We start from the raw sequence: 21,414 nt of genomic DNA, 5'->3' as shown, positions 1-21,414 counted from the left end.
GGACGATATCTTGGTACTTGCTCAGTCTTCTCATTTTCGAAGAATCTCATACGAATCGACTTGTGTTGTTTCTTCAAGTTCATGGTTGGAGGATCAATTTACCAATCAGTTTTTTGATTCCTCAGACAAGGGTAACCTTTTTAGGTTTCTAGATAAATTCAGTGTCTATGACTCTGTCCTTGTCAGACAAGAGAAGTTTAACATTGATATCAGCTTGTCAAAACCTTCAGTCACAATCATTCCCTTTGGTAGCCTTATGCATGGAAATGTTGGATCTTAGGACTGCCGCATCAGATGCGATCTCCTTTGCTCGTTTTCACATGCGACCTCTTCAGCTCTGTATGCTGAACCAATGGTGCAGGGATTACTCAAAGATATCTCAATTAATATCTTTAAACCGATTTTACGACACTCTCTGACATGGTGGACAGATCACCATCGTTTAGTTCAGGGGGCTTCTTTGTTCTTCCGACCTGGACTATAATCTCAACAGATACGAGTCTTACAGGTTGGGGAGCTGTGTGGGGGTATCTGACGGCACAAGGGGTTTGGGGATCTCAGGAGGTGAGATTTCCGATCAATATTTTGGAACCCCGTGCAATTTTCAGAGCTCTTCAGTCTTGGCCTCTTCTGAAGAGAGAGTTGTTCATTGTTTTCAGATAAGACATTGTCACAACTGTGGCATACATCAATCATCAAGGAGGGACTCACAGTCCTCTGGCTATGAAAGAAGTATCTCGAATTTTGGTTTGGGCGGAATCCAGCTCCTGTCTAATCTCTGCGGTTCATATCCCAGGTATGGACAATTGGAAAGCGGATTATCTCAGTCGCCAAACGTTGCATCCGGGCGAATGGTCTCTTCACCCAGAGGTATTTCTTCAGATTGTTCAAATGTGGGAACTTCCAGAAATAGTTCTGATGGCTTCTCATCTAAACAAGAAACTTCCCAGGTATCTGTCCAGTTCCCGGGATCCTCAGGCGGAGGCAGTGGATGCATTTTCACTTCCTTGGAAGTATCATCCTGCCTATATCTTTCCGCCTCTAGTTCTTCTTCCAAGAGTAATCTCCAAGATTCTGAAGGAATGCTCGTTTGTTCTGCTGGTAGCTCCGGCATGGCCTCACAGGTTTTGGTATGCGGATCTTGTCCGGATGGCCTCTTGCCAACCGTGGACTCTTCCGTTAAGACCAGACCTTTTGTCTCAAGGTCCTTTTTTTCCATCAGGATCTGAAATCCTTAAATTTAAAGGTATGGAGATTGAACGCTTGATTCTTGGTCAAAGAGGTTTCTCTGACTCTGTGATTAATACTATGTTACAGGCTCGTACATCTGTATCCAGAGAGATATATTATAGAGTCTGGAAGACTTATATTTCTTGGTGTCTTTCTCATCATTTTTCTTGGCATTCTTTTAGAATACCGAGAATATTACAATTTCTTCAGGATGGTTTAGATAAGGGTTTGTCCGCAAGTTCCTTGAAAGGTCAAATCTCTGCTCTTTCTGTTCTTTTTCACAGAAAGATTGCTATTCTTCCTGATATTCATTGTTTTGTACAAGCTTTGGTTTGTATAAAGCCTGTCATTAAGTCAATTTCTCCTCCTTGGAGTTTGAATTTGGTTCTGGGGGCTCTTCAAGCTCCTCCATTTGAACCTATGCATTCATTGGATATTAATTACTTTCTTGGAAAGTTTTGTTCCTTTTGGCCATCTCTTCTGCCAGAAGAGTTTCTGAATTATCTGCTCTTTCTTATGAGTCTCCTTTTCTGATTCTTCATCAGGATAAGGCAGTGTTGCGAACTTCTTTTGAATTTTTACCTAAAGTTGTGAATTCCAACAACATTAGTAGAGAAATTGTGGTTCCTTCATTATGTCCTAATCCTAAGAATTCTAAGGAGAAATCGTTGCATTCTTTGGATGTTGTTAGAGCTTTGAAATATTATGTTGAAGCTACGAAATCTTTCTGTAAGACTTCTAGTCTATTTGTTATCTTTTCCGGTTCTAGGAAAGGCCAGAAAGCTTCTGCCATTTCTTTGGCATCTTGGTTGAAATCTTTAATTCATCTTGCCTATGTTGAGTCGGGTAAAATTCCGCCTCAGAGAATTACAGCTCATTCTACTAGGTCAGTATCTACTTCCTGGGCGTTTAGGAATGAAGCTTCGGTTGACCAGATCTGCAAAGCAGCAACTTGGTCCTCTTTGCATACTTTTACTAAATTCTACCATTTTGATGTATTTTCTTCTTCTGAAGCAGTTTTTGGTAGAAAAGTACTTCAGGCAGCGGTTTCAGTTTGAATCTTCTGCTTATGTTTTTTGTTAAACTTTATTTTGGGTGTGGATTATTTTCAGCAGGAATTGGCTGTCTTTATTTTATCCCTCCCTCTCTAGTGACTCTTGTGTGGAAAGATCCACATCTTGGGTAGTCATTATCCCATACGTCACTAGCTCATGGACTCTTGTTAATTACATGAAAGAAAACATAATTTATGTAAGAACTTACCTGATAAATTCATTTCTTTCATATTAACAAGAGTCCATGAGGCCCACCCTTTTTTGGGGTGGTTATGATTTTTTTGTATAAAGCACAATTATTCCAATTCCTTATTTTATATGCTTCGCACTTTTTTTCTTATCACCCCACTTCTTGGCTATTCGTTAAACTGATTTGTGGGTGTGGTGAGGGGTGTATTTATAGGCATTTTAAGGTTTGGGAAACTTTGCCCCTCCTGGTAGGAATGTATATCCCATACGTCACTAGCTCATGGACTCTTGTTAATATGAAAGAAATGAATTTATCAGGTAAGTTCTTACATAAATTATGTTTTCTCTGAGACTAACTGCATGGAGATTGAACGCTTAATTCTATCAAGGCGTGGCTTCTCCGAGTCAGTCATTGATACCTTAATACAGGCTCGGAAGCCTGTCACCATGAAAATCTACCATAAGATATGGCGTAAATATCTTTATTGGTGTGAATCCAAGAGTTACTCATGGAGTAAGGTTAGGATTCCTAGGATATTGTCCTTTCTCCAAGAGGGTTTGGACAAAGGCTTATCAGCTAGTTCTTTGAAAGGACAGATCTCTGCTCTGTCTATTCTTTTGCACAAGCGTCTGGCAGAAGTTCCAGACGTCCAGGCATTTTGTCAGGCTTTGGTTAGGATTAAGCCTGTGTTTAAAACTGTTGCTCCCCCGTGGAGCTTAAACTTGGTTCTTAAAGTTCTTCAGGGAGTTCCGTTTGAACCCCTTCATTCCATTGATATTAAACTTTTATCTTGGAAAGTTCTGTTTTTGATGGCTATTTCCTTGGCTCGAAGAGTCTCTGAGTTATCTGCCTTACATTGGGATTCTCCTTATCTGATTTTTCATTCAGACAAGGTAGTTCTGCGTACCAAACCTGGGTTTTTACCTAAGGTGGTTTCTAACAGGAATATCAATCAAGAGATTGTTGTTCCATCATTGTGTCCTAATCCTTCTTCAAAGAAGGAACGTCTTTTGCATAATCTGGACGTAGTCCGTGCCTTGAAGTTTTACTTACAGGCTACTAAAGATTTTCGTCAAACATCTGCCCTGTTTGTCGTTTACTCTGGACAGAGGAGAGGTCAAGAAGCTTCGACAACCTCTCTCTCCTTTTGGCTTTGGAGCATAATACGCTTAGCCTATGAGACTGCTGGACAGCAGCCCCCTGAAAGGATTACAGCTCATTCTACTAGAGCTGTGGCTTCCACCTGGGCCTTTAAAAATGAGGCCTCTGTTGAACAGATTTGCAAGGCTGCGACTTGGTCTTTGCTTCACACCTTTTCAAAATTTTACAAATTTGACACTTTTGCTTCTTCGGAGGCTGTTTTTTGGGAGAAAGGTTCTACAGGCAGTGGTTCCTTCCGTTTAAGTTCCTGCCTTGTCCCTCCCATCATCCGTGTACTTTAGCTTTGGTATTGGTATCCCACAAGTAATGGATGATCCGTGGACTGGATACACTTAACAAGAGAAAACATAATTTATGCTTACCTGATAAATTTATTTCTCTTGTAGTGTATCCAGTCCACGGCCTGCCCTGTCCTTTTAAGGCAGGTCTAAATTTTAATTAAACTACAGTCACCACTGCACCCTATGGTTTCTCCTTTCTCGTCTTGTTTCGGTCGAATGACTGGATATGGCAGTGAGGGGAGGAGCTATATAGCAGGGTGATCCTCTTGCAACTTCCTGTTGGGAAGGAGAATATCCCACAAGTAATGGATGATCCGTGGACTGGATACACTACAAGATAAATAAATTTATCAGGTAAGCATAAATTATGTTTTTTTAAGGGGGGATTGGGTGGGTTTTAGAGTAGGGGTGTGTGGGTGGTGGGTTGTAATGTTGGGGGGAGTATTGTATTCTTTTTGTTACAGGTAAAAGAGCTGATTACTTTAGGGCAATGCCCCGCAAAAGGCCCTTTTAAGGGCTATTTGTAATTTAGTATAGGGTAGGGCATTTTATTATTTTAGGGGGCTTTTTATTTTATTAGGGGGCTTAGATTAGGTGTAATTAGTTTAAACTTCTTGTAATTTTTTTTTATTTTCTGTAATTTAGTGTTTATTTTTTTTCGTAATTTAGTTTATTGAATTTAATTGTAATTAATTGAAGGTAGTTTAGGTAATTTATTTAATGATAGTGTAGTGTTAGATGTAATTGTAACTTAGATTAGGATTTATTTTACAGGTAATTTTGTACTTATTTTAGCTAGGTAGTTATTAAATAGTTATTAACTATTTAATAACTATTGTACCTAGTTAAAATAAATACAAAGTTGCCTGTGAAATAAATATAAACCCTAAGCTAGATACAATGTAACTATTAGTTATATTGTAGCTAGCTTAGGGTTTATTTTATCGGTAAGTATTTAGTTTTAAATAGGAATAATTTATTTAATTTTGTTAAATTTATTTAGTTTAATTTAAATTATATTTAAGTTAGGGGGGGTTAGGTTTAGACTTAGGTTTAGGGGTTAATACCTTTAATATAGTAGCGGCGATGTTGGGGGTGGCAGATTAGGGGTTAATAAATATTTTATATTTTCATTTACGACAGATTTTCAACAATTTGGGTCTGTGATACATTTAGTTAGGGATCTCAGGGGTTAATATATAGCATGTTAATTGATGTTTACCTATTGGATGTAATGCTGTTTAAAAGAGCACATTCACCACCTGTTCCCTATCAGTGAACAAGTGCCCCAGAGGCATGAAACGCGTATGATGTCACAGGAGGGTGATGTTCCCCCTGTCTTTCTGTACTATGTATGATTTTATCAAGCTGCTGTATGTGTTATATGTTTTTAACTGCGCTAAATAAAGGAACTTTCTTTTACTTTCCTGGATCTTTGGAGTGCCAAGGAGTTCTTTGTTTTCTCTGTTAATAAATGCAAGTAGGTGTCGGCGATATTAGGGCAGGCAGATTAGGGGTTAATAAAATTTAACTAGTGTTTGCAAGGCGGGAGTGCGGCGGTTTAGGGGTTAATACATGTATTAAAATGGTGGCGATGTCCGGTCGGCAGATTAGGGGTTAATAAATGTAGTTAGGTTGCGGTGATGTTGGGGGCGGCAGATTAGAGGTTAATAAATATAATGTAGGTGTCGGCGATGTTAGGGGCAGCAGATTAGGGGTTCATAGGTATAATGTAGGTGGCGGCGATGTCCGGTCGGCAGATTAGGGGTAAAAAAAATTATTATAGTGTTTGCGATGTGGGGGGGGGGGTCTCGGTTTATGGGTTAATAGGTAGTTTATGGGTGTTAGTGTACTTTTTAGCACTTTAGTTAAGAGTCTTATGTTCCTGCGTTAGCCCATAAAACTCTTAACTACTGACTTTTAAATGCGGTAGGAGTCTTGCCAGGAGAGGGTCTACCGCTCACTTCTTCCAAGACTCGTAATACCAGCGTTAGGCAAGTCCCATTAAAAAGATAGGATACGCAATTGACGTAAGGGGATTTGCGGTAGCCTCGAGTTGCGGAAGAAAAGTGAGCGGTAGACCCTTTCCTGCCTGACTCGTAATACCAGCGGGCGTTAAAAAGCAGCGTTGGGCCGGGCGGCGGCCATGACTGGTCGCATCACTGCAAGCTGCTCTAGCCTTCCAGCGTTATTCACCAAATAACTACCTCTACATACAGCATCCAACATTGGAATTAACATATTTATGATTTACTAACAAATCTACATCTATAGAGACCCTTTTTGCCAGGATCGCTGCTGGCTTCAGTGCCCGGATCTAATTTGGCCCATATCATCAGCCAAGAATAATACCCCCCGGCAGGAAACTTTCCAGTTCCTGTCGTTAGTGAGCACTGTAAGTGCATGTTCAAAGTTGTTTTCAGGGTGCTGACCTGCCGATTCACATAGCTAATTAAAATGGGCATGACAAGTGTTACAGCAATCCTACAGGCGCTGGGCAAACTCCTTTCAGATCACCATGTGGCCTTGGAGGAAGAGCTGACGACAGCCTTTACAACACACCAACTAACCAACTTGGCTAGTCCTAGTCCAGCGATGTATTTGGGCGGTAGCGTTTTGGGGCCCCAGCGCTATGCGCCTACCACAACTGAGCTGGGAACCGCGGGCACTACAGCTGGACCTGTGTCTGCCGAAGTGATCACCGCCGATAAGAAAAACTCAAGGCTTACAATTGGTAATGCAACAGCCGCAGGTCACAATAAAACTGACACCACGGGAATCCAATCAGCCTTCCTGCTTACCGGACGTCAATCCACTGTGGGAACCTTTGATGAGCGACTGTTTGGAGATCTTGGAGTTGCATGGACACACGCAGAGAGTTCGCTAATTGCTGAGCAGCTATGGAGGATCCCTTGTGGCTCAATGGTGCGGACATGCAGCTGGGACGTTGATCAAGAGCAGGCTTGTTTTCTTTTTGCCACCATTCATTTAAGGCTTGACTTATGGGTAAATCAACAACTATCTAGTAAAACTGACTACACCAGTGTGACCCGCAATGGAGTTGGCTAAACTTATTTTTTGCAGTGTGTAAACGGACTCACACTAATTGTCCTATCTTTACTTACAGTTTGGTTTGCGAGTTTGTTTGTCTTTTGTTATAACTTTTAATGTGACATTGCTTGAACTGTATAGAGGTCCTTCTCCCTACTGTTTATTCATTCTTGAATGCATATAGGATTTATTTTATAGTATAACGTCTTATATAGCATAGGTGCAATCTGCCATACAGTATCTATACACCAATATTGAGGTCTTTCCACAAGGGCTTTGGCTGTGTATCCCTACTGTAACCTATAATTGCACTTGCCTTTTACAGATTCATATGGTTATAGCTTGATGAGCGTGTCCCTTAGTATTTACAGGGTTAAATCTTCTCCTGACAGCTAGTAAATGGCAATTTTACATGAAAGAACATAAAAGTATGTACTGTGCTGTATATTGATTAATCTAACCCAAGTGATTCTCACATCATGTGCTCCCTTCATATACTGGTCTCACTATTTCTATAAAAATGTAATGCGGTGTTGTGCGGCCTGCGGCCGAGGCTGTGCACTACGCATATAGTTACATATCCAGTTTAATAACCTGTTGAGTGCTTGGGATAATACGTAGTCTAATACCCTAGTAATTTTAATAACTCTAGTAGTTCTGCTCTTGTCTTAACAGTACCCCAGATTCTGTGGTTAGGCATAATTTATAATTCCTTAAGGTCCTTAAGAATCCCTTGTTTCTCTTGTTCACATTAAGTTGTCCAATAGAATGTCCTGATATTATCCCATATACCTTTTTTTGAGGCGGTCAACACAACATCTTTTTTCTATATATTATAGCATACAATATTTTATCTAGCTTGTTTTTACCGCATCTGTTTACATATTCTACTATAAAACTGAGGTTTACCAGATGAGACCCATGAGTGGTCCCTTACTTCACAAGGAACCTTCTGCCTTCTTTATGTTATATATGTGGTCCAAAAGTGGCCCCTTGCGTTCACTGTAAGGTTCAAAGATTGTATGGCATTTTATATATAATGTATACTATTGTTTGACATTGTATTGCAACAACTTTTTACTTTGGCTTTAAGAAGAATATATGCTTTGTTCTAAACCTCAATAAAAAGAAAAAAAAAAAAAAAAATTACAATAGCTATCATCCAAGGTTTCAACGTGATGGGGTCAGTTCCTCGCAGCTCCTGAAGGTTGTACATAATAACACGGATAACCATCACAAGATGAAGCAATTGACGGAGATGTCTTCACATTTTCTACAATGGGGATACCCCCCAGATCTTATCACTGAACAGTGTAAAAGAGCGCAAGCCTGGACTCAGGATAGTCTTACTAGATGAAGGGATACCAACACATATGATAAACGATTAAACTTTATCACAACATATACACCGGGTACTAAAATCCTGGCTTCTACAATTAAACAGAATTGGGACATCATCTCAGAGGATAACAGTTTCCCTTTCTATCGGACTCCACCACCAAGGCTGATGTATAAGCGAGCGAGTAATTTACGGGACCTGTTGGTGATCAATGACCCAACTCATTGCTATGAAAAGCAGACATGGTTACCCAAGGGCAAACTGGGTTGCTTCCGTTGTGGGAGCTGTGTAACCTGTAACAATTTACTAACTGGGAGTACTTTTAATCATACTCATACCAACAAGAGGTATAACATCAGACATCGACTCACGTGCACTTCTGAATTCATGATATACATTATCATCTGTCCTTGCTCGTGTTACTATGTAGGCAAAATGGTGACCTCGTTCCGCGAAAGACTCGCAAATCATAAGTCAGCCATACGACAGGCACTGGATAAGGGTCGGTCAGACCAGCCTGTGGCTAGACACTTCCTGAAGACAGGCCATTCAATTTCCACACTGAGGGCCATGTTAATTGACCACATCCCACGCCCTAAAAGGGGTGGTGACAGAGGACTGGCTTTATTACGATGTGAGTCAAGATGGATATTCTCACTTGACACAGTAACCCCAAAGGGACTTAATGCGAATATTGATTTTGCTTGTTGTTACCGTAAATGACTTCCATGATGGTTATTACACGTATGGTTTCTACCTATTCCTTAAGAACATGAAGCATAGATGCACAAGAATGTTCAATGTAGATAGTGCAGTATATAGGGTAAAATAATTGTTTCATACATCTGTATTGATTAGATTACAATTTTTGTTGTGATTCTAATTTACCAATAGTGACAGATATCTTTGAATTTCACTTGCAAACAAATTGGGATTAGTTCCCAGGAAAGAAATGCTATGTAGCACTCTCTGCCCAGACTGGGGTAGAGCCACTGATGCCTTTAAAATTTAACTTTTATTTCTCACTTTAAAAAATGGGTGAACACAAACAAACAAATTAAAATCTCTCTATCTCTGAATAGCAAATGTCAATTATTTCTGGTTTTTGTCGAATTCTTCAAGTGACCGGCTTTTTTAATACTTGTGTATGTGGTTTAGTTAGACTAGTCGGTACTTTATTTTATTAATAAAACCAGATTGATCACAAACTTGTAATGGGTATTGGTTGTATTTGGTAGTCTCTTATGTTCTTCGAGACTTAAATTAGTGTAAAGTGTGTTGTGATTAAACCTGAGTGACAGCAGGGATTGTCAGATTTTATTTATATTAATACATAGAACTTGGTAATAGTTGGGTATCTTGAGATCTGTTGTACTTGGTTATGTAAAGGTACGTGTGCTCGTGTTTGGTTATCTCTTATATTCGAGGTTATTACATAAATTCTTCCCACATATGATTGGAAACCTATGATTTTTCTTCACTCCTTATAAATAAAGTGATCTCATATTTGTGTTGCGTGTGTTTTTACTGTATAGTTCTGAATACTTGATTCAATAAAGACACCAATTTGCTTGAATTTTAACAAGTAATTTTGCTCTAGGACCCACTATTCAAAATCTTTCTTTTTGTCTTGTTTATTTTTTATGCAAACCCTTTTTCATATGGATGGCGGGGTGATTATTGCAACACTTTGATTTCGGTTTCTTGCTAGGAATTGAAACACTGGTTGTCTTTATAGTGAAAGCTTGTTTTTAATTTTACTCTTATAACACACGTAATGTGTAATTCTGAAGTCAGCATTAGACACATTGATCCTAACTGGCTGTACATACGAGATTGACAGCCAAGACTAACAAATGAAAATAGGGTAGAGGCGGAACTTCCGCAATGGAAAATAAATAAAGGCTTTGAAAATCGGCGGCCCGCCACCTTTGATAAAGCCGTAACTGGCGAAACGCGTCAGGGGGGTTGTGTGGGACAATGGGGTCCCACTAAAGTGTGATATATATGTATTTTAATGTAATCTATCTCCAATAGTGTAAAAACGAACAAGTAATGGGAAGCGTAATAGACAGTGTGTGAATGCATGCCAGTGTGTAAGGGTTAAACTTGATAAGCACCGAAATAGAACTTATGGGTAACTTTATTTAAACAAACAACCCGAGAGTAACCGCACTAGTGTTACAAGGGAACTTAACCCAGCAAAGGCATCGGCTGCTAATAGACTTATAACCGAACCTGACTTAGCATTAGTGACACACTGCATTACTAAGCTGTAGTGAATAACAGCGTGGAGCGGTAGCCAGGGAATTATGGCAAATATCATTACAAGTAAACCATAAAGATACAGTACACTGCCACACTCAGCTGTAGTAAACAACAGCGTAGAGCGGCAGTCAGGGAACCGTTGTTAGAATTATTACAAGTTAACATAACGACACAATACCGGGTGTTGGTTATGACTTACATAGAAGTATAATTATCAGTTAAGGTTAATGGGTATCAAGTGAAACTAAACTCAGAGGCTGAATATAATTAATAACTCACATAGAAGTACATCTATCAGCTATGGCTATGAATATTGAGTAAAACCGAAACTTAGAGGCAGAACATATTTATAATCACAGATATCAGAGCCCACAGCAAGGAAACAAAATGAGAGTGCTGTAATATCGTAAACTTATAAAAACACTTCAGAATTACACATTACGTGTGTTATAAGAGTAAAATTAAAAACAAGCTTTCACTATAAAGACAACCAGTGTTTCAATTCCTAGCAAGAAACCGAAATCAAAGTGTTGCAACATTGTACGCTTAAAATAACACTGCAGAATTACATTCTATATGGTTAGCTGGGGAATATACCCAATACATAGAAGCCAAGTACTAATAAGTTGAATAAAATCTAAAGGTGGATATTGGAACTATAAACAAAACAGTCTCTGAGCACTCAGTAAAGAAAGAGACAGATATATATATATATATATATACATAATCACCCCGCCATCCATATGAAAAAAGGGTTTGCATAAAAAATAAACAAGACAAAAAGAAAGATTTTGAATAGTGGGTCCTAGAGCAAAATTACTTGTTAAAATTCAAGCAAATTGGTGTCTTTATTGAATCAAGTATTCAGAACTATACAGTAAAAACACACGCAACACAAATATGAGATCACTTTATTTATAAGGAGTGAAGAAAAATCATAGGTTTCCAATCATATGTGGGAAGAATTTATGTAATAACCTCGAATATAAGAGATAACCAAACACGAGCACACGTACCTTTACATAACCAAGTACAACAGATCTCAAGATACCCAACTATTACCAAGTTCTATGTATTAATATAAATAAAATCTGACAATCCCTGCTGTCACTCAGGTTTAATCACAACACACTTTACACTAATTTAAGTCTCGAAGAACATAAGAGACTACTAAATACAACCAATACCCATTACAAGTTTGTGATCAATCTGGTTTTATTAATAAAATAAAGTACCGACTAGTCTAACTAAACCACATACACAAGTATTAAAAAAGCCGGTCACTTGAGCAATTCGACAAAAACCAGAAATAATTGACATTTGCTATTCAGAGATAGAGAGATTTTAATTTGTTTGTTTGTGTTCACCCATTTTTTAAAGTGAGAAATAAAAGTTAAATTTTAAAGGCATCAGTGGCTCTACCCCAGTCTGGGCAGAGAGTGCTACATAGCATTTCTTTCCTGGGAACTAATCCCAATTTGTTTGCAAGTTCAGTACTAGATGCTAGCACCACTCCTCAAAGGAATATAGAATATAGATACTAAATTTCAATACAGTATCTTAAATAATTGAAACCAGTGAGGAGCTTGCCTATATAGTGCCCTTGTTATCCTTGTGTGTTGAATCTTTGAATTTCAATCTGGATTGCGATGTCTTCTTGATATCATTGGGTATAGATGGTGACATCACTGACAGATTTTTTTGCTTATAGGGTAATCAATAGAGATTTATTTTTAAATTCTTGTGTAATAGAATGTTATATATATATATATAGTTTAAGTTTGGTGATTACTATGACATTATGATAGGGAATAGTTTGGCACTTTGATACCTGCGTATAGAGGGTGCCATTAATATGTTTTGTTAGTATTAGGTTAAGTCCTTTTATATGTATAAGAGATGTCATTTTGTTCTGCCAATCTCTGTGTAAGTTACATGACATCAGACATCCGGATTCTCTATGCTGATTACGGAGCTGTTTGTGGCTTCCTCCGTTGCTATGGTAATAGTTACATGGCGCACAGGAGGTGTGGTCGAGGTCTGATGACGTCACACGCCAGTGCCGAGGTTACCTGAGTGTTTTACCGCATGGAGATCGAATGCCGGATGATGATGACTCGCAGCTGTTGGTTAGATTGGTATTGGTGGTGGGTATATAAGGAGTATGATTTGTATGTGGTGTTAAGTCTGCACGGCCTCCATTGAAAAAGACTCTGTTGTGAGCCGAAACGTCTGGATTGGGCTTTTCTGCATTTCCATTAAAAGCTTATTAGATACAAAAAAAAAAAAAAAAAAAAAAGCAGCGTTGGGACCTTTCAACACTGCTTTTTAAGGCTAACGCCAAACTCGTGATCTAGCCGTTTATGTCTATATGAAAAATATGTTCACATATTTAGATAGTGCTCTTTATTATATATGTATATGTAACTGTGCTTTCAATTTTTACCACTTTTTTCCGACAGACAAGATAACGTTGCATCGTTTCTGGTTCTGAATATTTTTTATAAACTAGTAGTTAAAAAGCACAGCAAACGAATGTTTTCACTTTTTTGTTTTACCACAGGAAGATATTGAAAGCAGTAAATATATGTCACGTTTACTTTCCTCGATGCATAAGTTTTACAAGGAAGTCAAAATCTGTACAGAGTAAGTACCAAATGCACTTTTCACCTACATAGAATATAACACAATATAAACTTTCTTTGGGTCCCTTCCCATTACAGTATTTAGACAGCATATAAGACTCACTTATTTTCTTAAGAGACATTTCATACACTTGTTAGACAGGTGCATGAGCTGAAAAGAACAGTAACCAACAGCACTACTTGTACAGTGATGCAGACCTATACCCAATGCGTATTTTTCCAATGATAAAAAGATACTAGGGAGGGGTGCTGTGCATTAAATACCATGTACAAACAGATAATGGATACAGAATCCACTAGAGAGAATACACATATAGCACTCATGAGCCTGGAGAAAAAAAGTTGCCTCAGGGAACAGGAAAACATCCAAGAGTAAAAATAAAATGTAACTTTTAATAGTTCACTAATAAAAACAGGGAAGTTTAATTAAAAATAACAACTAGTGAGCAGGATAAGTAGGGCAGAAGAAACAGTGTAAATGCTATTACAATGAAGCGGACGGTTAGGATCATAGATGGGTTACATTGTGTCAGTATGGTTGGTGTACACTTAAAGTGAAAGTAAATCCTAGCGTTTTACAAACGATAGGATTTACTTTTTAAACAAATAAAGGGGACTTTCGTTCATGAAGTATAAGATACTTTATGTAGAAAGCTCCTTTATTTGATTCAGTGTATCTCCGTTTTTATCTTGTTCAGCAGCCCACGGCAAAAAAAAGCTTTGGCTAAGAGGTGACATTTTCACCTCAGCCAATATCCGTGCGCTAAATCCGGCTTGGCGCCAATGGGAGCTGGATTTACCGCACGGCTACTGACTAAGAGGTGAAAACGTTACCTCTTAGCCAAATTTTTTTTTGCCGTGGGCTGTTGTACAAGGTAAAAATGGAGATCGATTGAATCAAATAAAAGAACCTTTCTACATGAAGTATCTTATATTTCATGAACGAAAGTCCCCTTTATTTGTTTCAATAGTAAATCCTAGTGTTTGTAAAACGCTAGGATTTACTTTCACTTTAAAATACCATGTTCAGCATTGTAGATATGCAAGGTATAGGTGAGTCATGCTGGTACTTCTGGAAATCTAAAGGAAATCCGTTGAAATATAACACCCAAGTTTAGGTATTCAAGTCTCTTGATGGTTCAACAGCTAGATACGGTCTGTATACAGTTTATAGGTTGATTTCAAACAGACATAGATAGTTGGTGCAAGCATCTAAATATGGGACCGGTGTGAGTTTATTTAGTAACGTTCGTGCGTGTCACTCTTAAAGAAATACTGAGTAGTTCTGGTTTGTGTCTGACTTGTGAGATTTAGCAAATAAGCTGTATAAAATTATATTTGGATATGTATGTGCTGAAATGTGCAACACAGTAAAAATAAATTGCAACTGTTGCTAATCAATATCACAATATCAATATTCACAAAGATACTGGTCATGTATTGCAGTTAAACAAAGTGACACGATTGGTGATACTTATAAGGTAAAGCTTTACTTTATAGGTATTTAGATACTTGCACTGTCTATGTCTGTCTGAAATCAACCTATACACCATATACAGACCTTATCTAGCTGTTGAACCATCAAGAGACTTTAATACCTAAATGTGGCTGTTATATCTCAGCAGTTTTCCTTTAGATTTCCCCAAGTACCAGCATAACTCACCTATACCTTGCATATCTACTTTGCTGGACATGGTTTTTTAAGTGTACACTAATCATACAGGCACACTGTAACCCATCTTTGATCCTAACCGTCCGCTTCATTGAAATAGCATTTACACGGTTTCTTCTGCCTTTAATTTAACTTCCCTATTTTTATTTGTGAACTATTAAAAGTTATGTTTTATTTTTACTCTTGGATGTTTTCCTGTTCCCTGAGGCAAACTTAACTTTTTTCTCCAGGTGCATGAGTTATACTGAGATTACCAAAAAGGATTTGAAACCCTTAAAAGGACATGGAACACCTATTGGCTTTTGTATAAAATGTTGTTTGTCCCACACTTCAAAGTGAGGCCAACAAGCAAATTCTGTAACCTGCAGCTGCTACAAATCCATTCCAGTTTGTTTAGGCAATTTGCACAATTTTGAAAATCTAGGTATAAAATTTAGCTTTCTTTCATGTAATTAACAAGAGTCCATGAGCTAGTGACGTATGGGATATACATTCCTACCAGGAGGGGCAAAGTTTCCCAAACCTTAAAATGCCTATAAATACACCCCTCACCACACCCACAAATCAGTTTTACAAACTTTGCCTCCAAGGGAGGTGGTGAAGTAAGTTTGTGCTAGATTCTACGTTGATATGCGCTCCGCAGCAAGTTGGAGCCCGGTTTTCCTCTCAGCGTGCAGTGAATGTCAGAGGGATGTGAAGAGAGTATTGCCTATTGAATGCAGTGATCTCCTTCTACGGGGTCTATTTCATAAGGTTCTCTGTTATCGGTCGTAGAGATTCATCTCTTACCTCCCTTTTCAGATCGACGATATACTCTTATATTTACCATTTCCTCTACTGATTCTCGTTTCAGTACTGGTTTGGCTTTCTACAAACATGTAGATGAGTGTCCTGGGGTAAGTAAGTCTTATTTTCTGTGACACTCTAAAGCTATGGTTGGGCACTTTATTTATAAAGTTCTAAATATATGTATTCAAACATTTATTTGCCTTGACTCAGAATGTTCAACTTTCCTTATTTCCAGACAGTCAGTTTCATATTTGGGATTATGCATTGAATTATCATATTTTTTCTTACCTCAAAAATTTGACTTTTTTCCCTGTGGGCTGTTAGGCTCGCGGGGGCTGAAAATGCTTCATTTTATTGCGTCATTCTTGGCGCGGACTTTTTTGGCGCAAAAATTCTTTTCCGTTTCCGGCGTCATACGTGTCGCCGGAAGTTGCGTCATTTTTTGACGTTATTTTGCGCCAAAAATGTCGGCGTTCCGGATGTGGCGTCATTTTTGGCGCCAAAAGCATTTAGGCGCCAAATAATGTGGGCGTCTTATTTGGCGCTAAAAAATATGGGCGTCGCTTTTGTCTCCACATTATTTCAGTCTCATTTTTCATTTGCTTCTGGTTGCTAGAAGCTTGATGTTTGGCATTTTTTTTCCCATTCCTGAAACTGTCTTATAAGGAATTTGATCTATTTTGCTTTATATGTTGTTTTTTCTCTTACATATTGCAAGATGTCTCACGTTGCATCTGAGCCAGAAGATACTACAGGAAAACCACTGCCTGCTGGATCTACCAAAGCTAAGTGTATCTGCTGTAAACTTTTGGTAGCTATTCCTCCAGCTGTTGTTTGTAATAATTGTCATGACAAACTTGTTAAAGCAGATATTTCCTTTAGTGATGTACCATTGCCTGTTGCAGTTCCCTCAACATCTAAGGTGCAGAATGTTCCTGATAACATAAGAGATTTTGTTTCTGAATCCATAAAGAAGGCTTTGTCTGTTATTTCTCCTTCTAGTAAACGTAAAAAGTCTTTTAAATCTTCTCTCTCTACAGATGAATTTTTAAATGAACACCATCATTCTGATTCTTTGGACTCTTCTGGTTCAGAGGATTCTATCTCAGAGATTGATGCTGATAAATCTTCATATTTATTTAAGATGGAATTTATTCGCTCTTTACTTAAAGAAGTACTAATTGCTTTAGAAATAGAGGATTCTAGTCCTCTTGATACTAATTCTATACGTTTGGATAAGGTTTTTAAAGCTCCTGCGGTTATTCCAGAAGTCTTTCCTGTTCCTAATGCTATTTCTGCTGTAATTTCCAAGGAATGGGATAAATTGGGTAATTCATTTACTCCTTCTAAACGTTTTAAGCAATTATATCCTGTTCCGCCTGACAGGTTAGAATTTTGGGACAAAATCCCTAAAGTTGATGGGGCTATTTCTACCCTTGCTAAACGTACTACCATTCCTACGTCAGATGGTACCTCGTTTAAGGATCCTTTAGATAGAAAAATTGAATCTTTTCTAAGAAAAGCTTATCTATGTTCAGGTAATCTTCTTAGACCTGCTATATCATTGGCTGATGTTGCTGCAGCTTCAACTTTTTGGTTGGAAACTCTAGCGCAACAAGTAACAAATCGTGATTCTCATGATATTATTATTCTTCTCCAGCATGCTAATAATTTCATCTGTGATGCCATTTTTGATATTATTAGAGTTGATGTTAGGTTTATGTCTCTGGCTATCTTAGCCAGAAGAGCTTTATGGCTTAAGACCTGGAATGCTGATATGGCTTCTAAATCAACTCTACTTTCCATTTCTTTCCAGGGAAACAAATTGTTTGGTTCTCAGTTGGATTCTATTATTTCAACTGTTACTGGTGGGAAAGGAACTTTTTTACCACAGGATAAAAAGTCTAAAGGTAAAAACAGGGCTAACAATCGTTTTCGTTCCTTTCGTTTCAACAAAGAACAAAAGCCTGATCCTTCGTCCTCAGGAGCAGTTTCAGTTTGGAAACCATCTCCAGTCTGGAATAAATCCAAGCCTGCTAGAAAGGCAAAGCCTGCTTCTAAGTTCACATGAAGGTACGGCCCTCATTCCAGTTCAGCTGGTAGGGGGCAGGTTACGTTTTTTCAAAGAAATTTGGATCAATTCTGTTCACAATCTTTGGATTCAGAACATTGTTTCAGAAGGGTACAGAATTGGTTTCAAGATGAGACCTCCTGCAAAGAGATTTTTTCTTTCCCATGTCCCAGTAAATCCAGTGAAAGCTCAAGCATTTCTGAATTGTGTTTCAGATCTAGAGTTGGCTGGAGTAATTATGCCAGTTCCAGTTCCGGAACAGGGGATGGGGTTTTATTCAAATCTCTTCATTGTACCAAAGAAGGAGAATTCCTTCAGACCAGTTCTGGATCTAAAATTATTGAATCGTTATGTAAGGATACCAACGTTCAAGATGGTAACTGTAAGGACTATATTGCCTTTTGTTCAGCAAGGGAATTATATGTCCACAATAGATTTACAGGATGCATATCTGCATATTCCGATTCATCCAGATCATTATCAGTTCCTGAGATTCTCTTTTCTAGACAAGCATTACCAATTTGTGGCTCTACCGTTTGGCCTTGCTACAGCTCCAAGAATTTTCACAAAGATTCTCGGTGCCCTTCTGTCTGTAATCAGAGAACAGGGTATTGTGGTATTTCCTTATTTGGACGATATCTTGGTACTTGCTCAGTCTTTACATTTAGCAGAGTCTCATACGAATCGACTTGTGTTGTTTCTTCAAGATCATGGTTGGAGGATCAATTTACCAAAAAGTTCTTTGATTCCTCAAACAAGGGTAACCTTTCTGGGTTTTCAGATAGATTCAGTGTCCATGACTCTGTCTTTAACAGACAAGAGACGTCTAAATTGATTACAGCTTGTCGAAACCTTCAGTCTCAATCATTCCCTTCGGTAGCCTTATGCATGGAAATTCTAGGTCTTATGACTGCTGCATCGGACGCGATCCCCTTTGCTCGTTTTCACATGCGACCTCTTCAGCTCTGTATGCTGAACCAATGGTGCAGGGATTACACGAAGATATATCAATTAATATCTTTAAAACCGATTGTTCGACACTCTCTAACGTGGTGGACAGATCACCTTCGTTTAATTCAGGGGGCTTCTTTTGTTCTTCCGACCTGGACTGTAATTTCAACAGATGCAAGTCTCACAGGTTGGGGAGCTGTGTGGGGATCTCTGACGGCACAAGGAGTTTGGGAATCTCAGGAGGTGAGATTACCGATCAATATCTTGGAACTCCGTGCAGTTTTCAGAGCTCTTCAGTTTTGGCCTCTTCTGAAGAGAGAATCGTTCATTTGTTTTCAGACAGACAATGTCACAACTGTGGCATACATCAATCATCAAGGAGGGACTCACAGTCCTCTGGCTATGAAAGAAGTATCTCGAATTTTGGTTTGGGCGGAATCCAGCTCCTGTCTAATCTCTGCGGTTCATATCCCAGGTGTAGACAATTGGGAAGCGGATTATCTCAGTCGCCAAACGTTGCATCCGGGCGAATGGTCTCTTCACCCAGAGGTATTTCTTCAGATTGTTCAAATGTGGGGGCTCCCAGAGATAGATCTGATGGCCTCTCATCTAAACAAGAAACTTCCCAGGTATCTGTCCAGATCCCGGGATCCTCAGGCCGAGGCAGTGGATGCATTATCACTTCCTTGGAAGTATCATCCTGCCTATATCTTTCCGCCTCTAGTTCTTCTTCCAAGAGTAATCTCCAAGATTCTGAGGGAATGCTCGTTTGTTCTGCTAATAGCTCCGGCATGGCCTCACAGGTTTTGGTATGCGGATCTTGTCCGGATGGCATCTTGCCAACCATGGACTCTTCCGTTAAGACCAGACCTTCTGTCACAAGGTCCTTTTTTCCATCCGGATCTGAAATCCTTAAATTTAAAGGTATGGAGATTGAACGCTTGATTCTTGGTCAAAGAGGTTTCTCTGACTCCGTGATTAATACTATGTTACAGGCTCGTAAATCTGTATCTCGAGAGATATATTATAGAGTCTGGAAGACTTATATTTCTTGGTGTCTTTCTCATCATTTTTCTTGGCATTCTTTTAGAATACCGAGAATTTTACAGTTTCTTCAGGATGGTTTAGATAAGGGTTTGTCCGCAAGTTCTTTGAAAGGACAAATCTCCGCTCTTTCTGTTCTTTTTCACAGAAAGATTGCTATTCTTCCTGATATTCATTGTTTTGTACAAGCTTTGGTTCGTATAAAACCTGTCATTAAGTCAATTTCTCCTCCTTGGAGTTTGAATTTGGTTCTGGGAGCTCTTCAAGCTCCTCCGTTTGAACCTATGCATTCATTGGACATTAAATTACTTTCTTGGAAAGTTTTGTTCCTTTTGGCCATCTCTTCTGCTAGAAGAGTTTCTGAATTATCTGCTCTTTCTTGTGAGTCTCCTTTTCTGATTTTTCATCAGGATAAGGCGGTGTTGCGAACTTCTTTTGAATTTTTACCTAAAGTTGTGAATTCCAACAACATTAGTAGAGAAATTGTGGTTCCTTCATTATGTCCTAATCCTAAGAATTCTAAGGAGAAATCGTTGCATTCTTTGGATGTTGTTAGAGCTTTGAAATATTATGTTGAAGCTACGAAATCTTTCCGTAAGACTTCTAGTCTATTTGTTATCTTTTCCGGTTCTAGGAAAGGCCAGAAAGCTTCTGCCATTTCTTTGGCATCTTGGTTGAAATCTTTAATTCATCTTGCCTATGTTGAGTCGGGTAAAATTCCGCCTCAGAGAATTACAGCTCATTCTACTAGGTCAGTATCTACTTCCTGGGCGTTTAGGAATGAAGCTTCGGTTGACCAGATCTGCAAAGCAGCAACTTGGTCCTCTTTGCATACTTTTACTAAATTCTACCATTTTGATGTATTTTCTTCTTCTGAAGCAGTTTTTGGTAGAAAAGTTCTTCAGGCAGCAGTTTCAGTTTGAATCTTCTGCTTATGTTTTTTGTTAAACTTTATTTTGGGTGTGGATTATTTTCAGCAGGAATTGGCTGTCTTTATTTTATCCCTCCCTCTCTAGTGACTCTTGTGTGGAAAGATCCACATCTTGGGTAGTCATTATCCCATACGTCACTAGCTCATGGACTCTTGTTAATTACATGAAAGAAAACATAATTTATGTAAGAACTTACCTGATAAATTCATTTCTTTCATATTAACAAGAGTCCATGAGGCCCACCCTTTTTTGTGGTGGTTATGATTTTTTTGTATAAAGCACAATTATTCCAATTCCTTATTTTATATGCTTCGCACTTTTTTTCTTATCACCCCACTTCTTGGCTATTCGTTAAACTGATTTGTGGGTGTGGTGAGGGGTGTATTTATAGGCATTTTAAGGTTTGGGAAACTTTGCCCCTCCTGGTAGGAATGTATATCCCATACGTCACTAGCTCATGGACTCTTGTTAATATGAAAGAAATGAATTTATCAGGTAAGTTCTTACATAAATTATGTTATTTGCCCCCTCTATTGCACATGTTTTACACAAAGGAAAACAGCAAGATGTTTAATGCACTTTAAGGCTTCATGTCTAAGGGCAATACTGGGATTCGGTAAATGATTAACTTAGCAGTGGATGTTTCTATATTTAAAAACTAATCTTCCTCCTTATCCCAAATGGTGGATTTTTGTAATAAAGACTGTACGTTGAAGAGGAGCCAAAGTTATCTAT

General features: G+C 38.5%; 1 protein-coding gene across 2 annotated transcripts in view; it reads left to right on the top strand.

Annotated features, from left to right (window-relative positions):
* PTPN14 (protein tyrosine phosphatase non-receptor type 14) overlaps positions 1 to 21,414 on the top strand; it is a 304,902-nt gene that overhangs the window by 203,743 nt on the left and 79,745 nt on the right. For both annotated transcript variants that reach the window (XM_053712491.1, XM_053712492.1), the window contains one exon: positions 13,139 to 13,221. In XM_053712491.1, the coding sequence (XP_053568466.1) occupies positions 13,139 to 13,221 (83 nt within the window). The remainder of the gene's footprint in view (positions 1 to 13,138; positions 13,222 to 21,414) is intronic.

The sequence above is a fragment of the Bombina bombina genome, chromosome 4 (assembly GCF_027579735.1).
Source record: "Bombina bombina isolate aBomBom1 chromosome 4, aBomBom1.pri, whole genome shotgun sequence".
In the NCBI taxonomy this organism is placed as follows: domain Eukaryota; kingdom Metazoa; phylum Chordata; class Amphibia; order Anura; family Bombinatoridae; genus Bombina; species Bombina bombina.
Note: the sequence above shows the minus strand (reverse complement) of the source record. Positions and strands in the feature narration are given on the sequence as shown.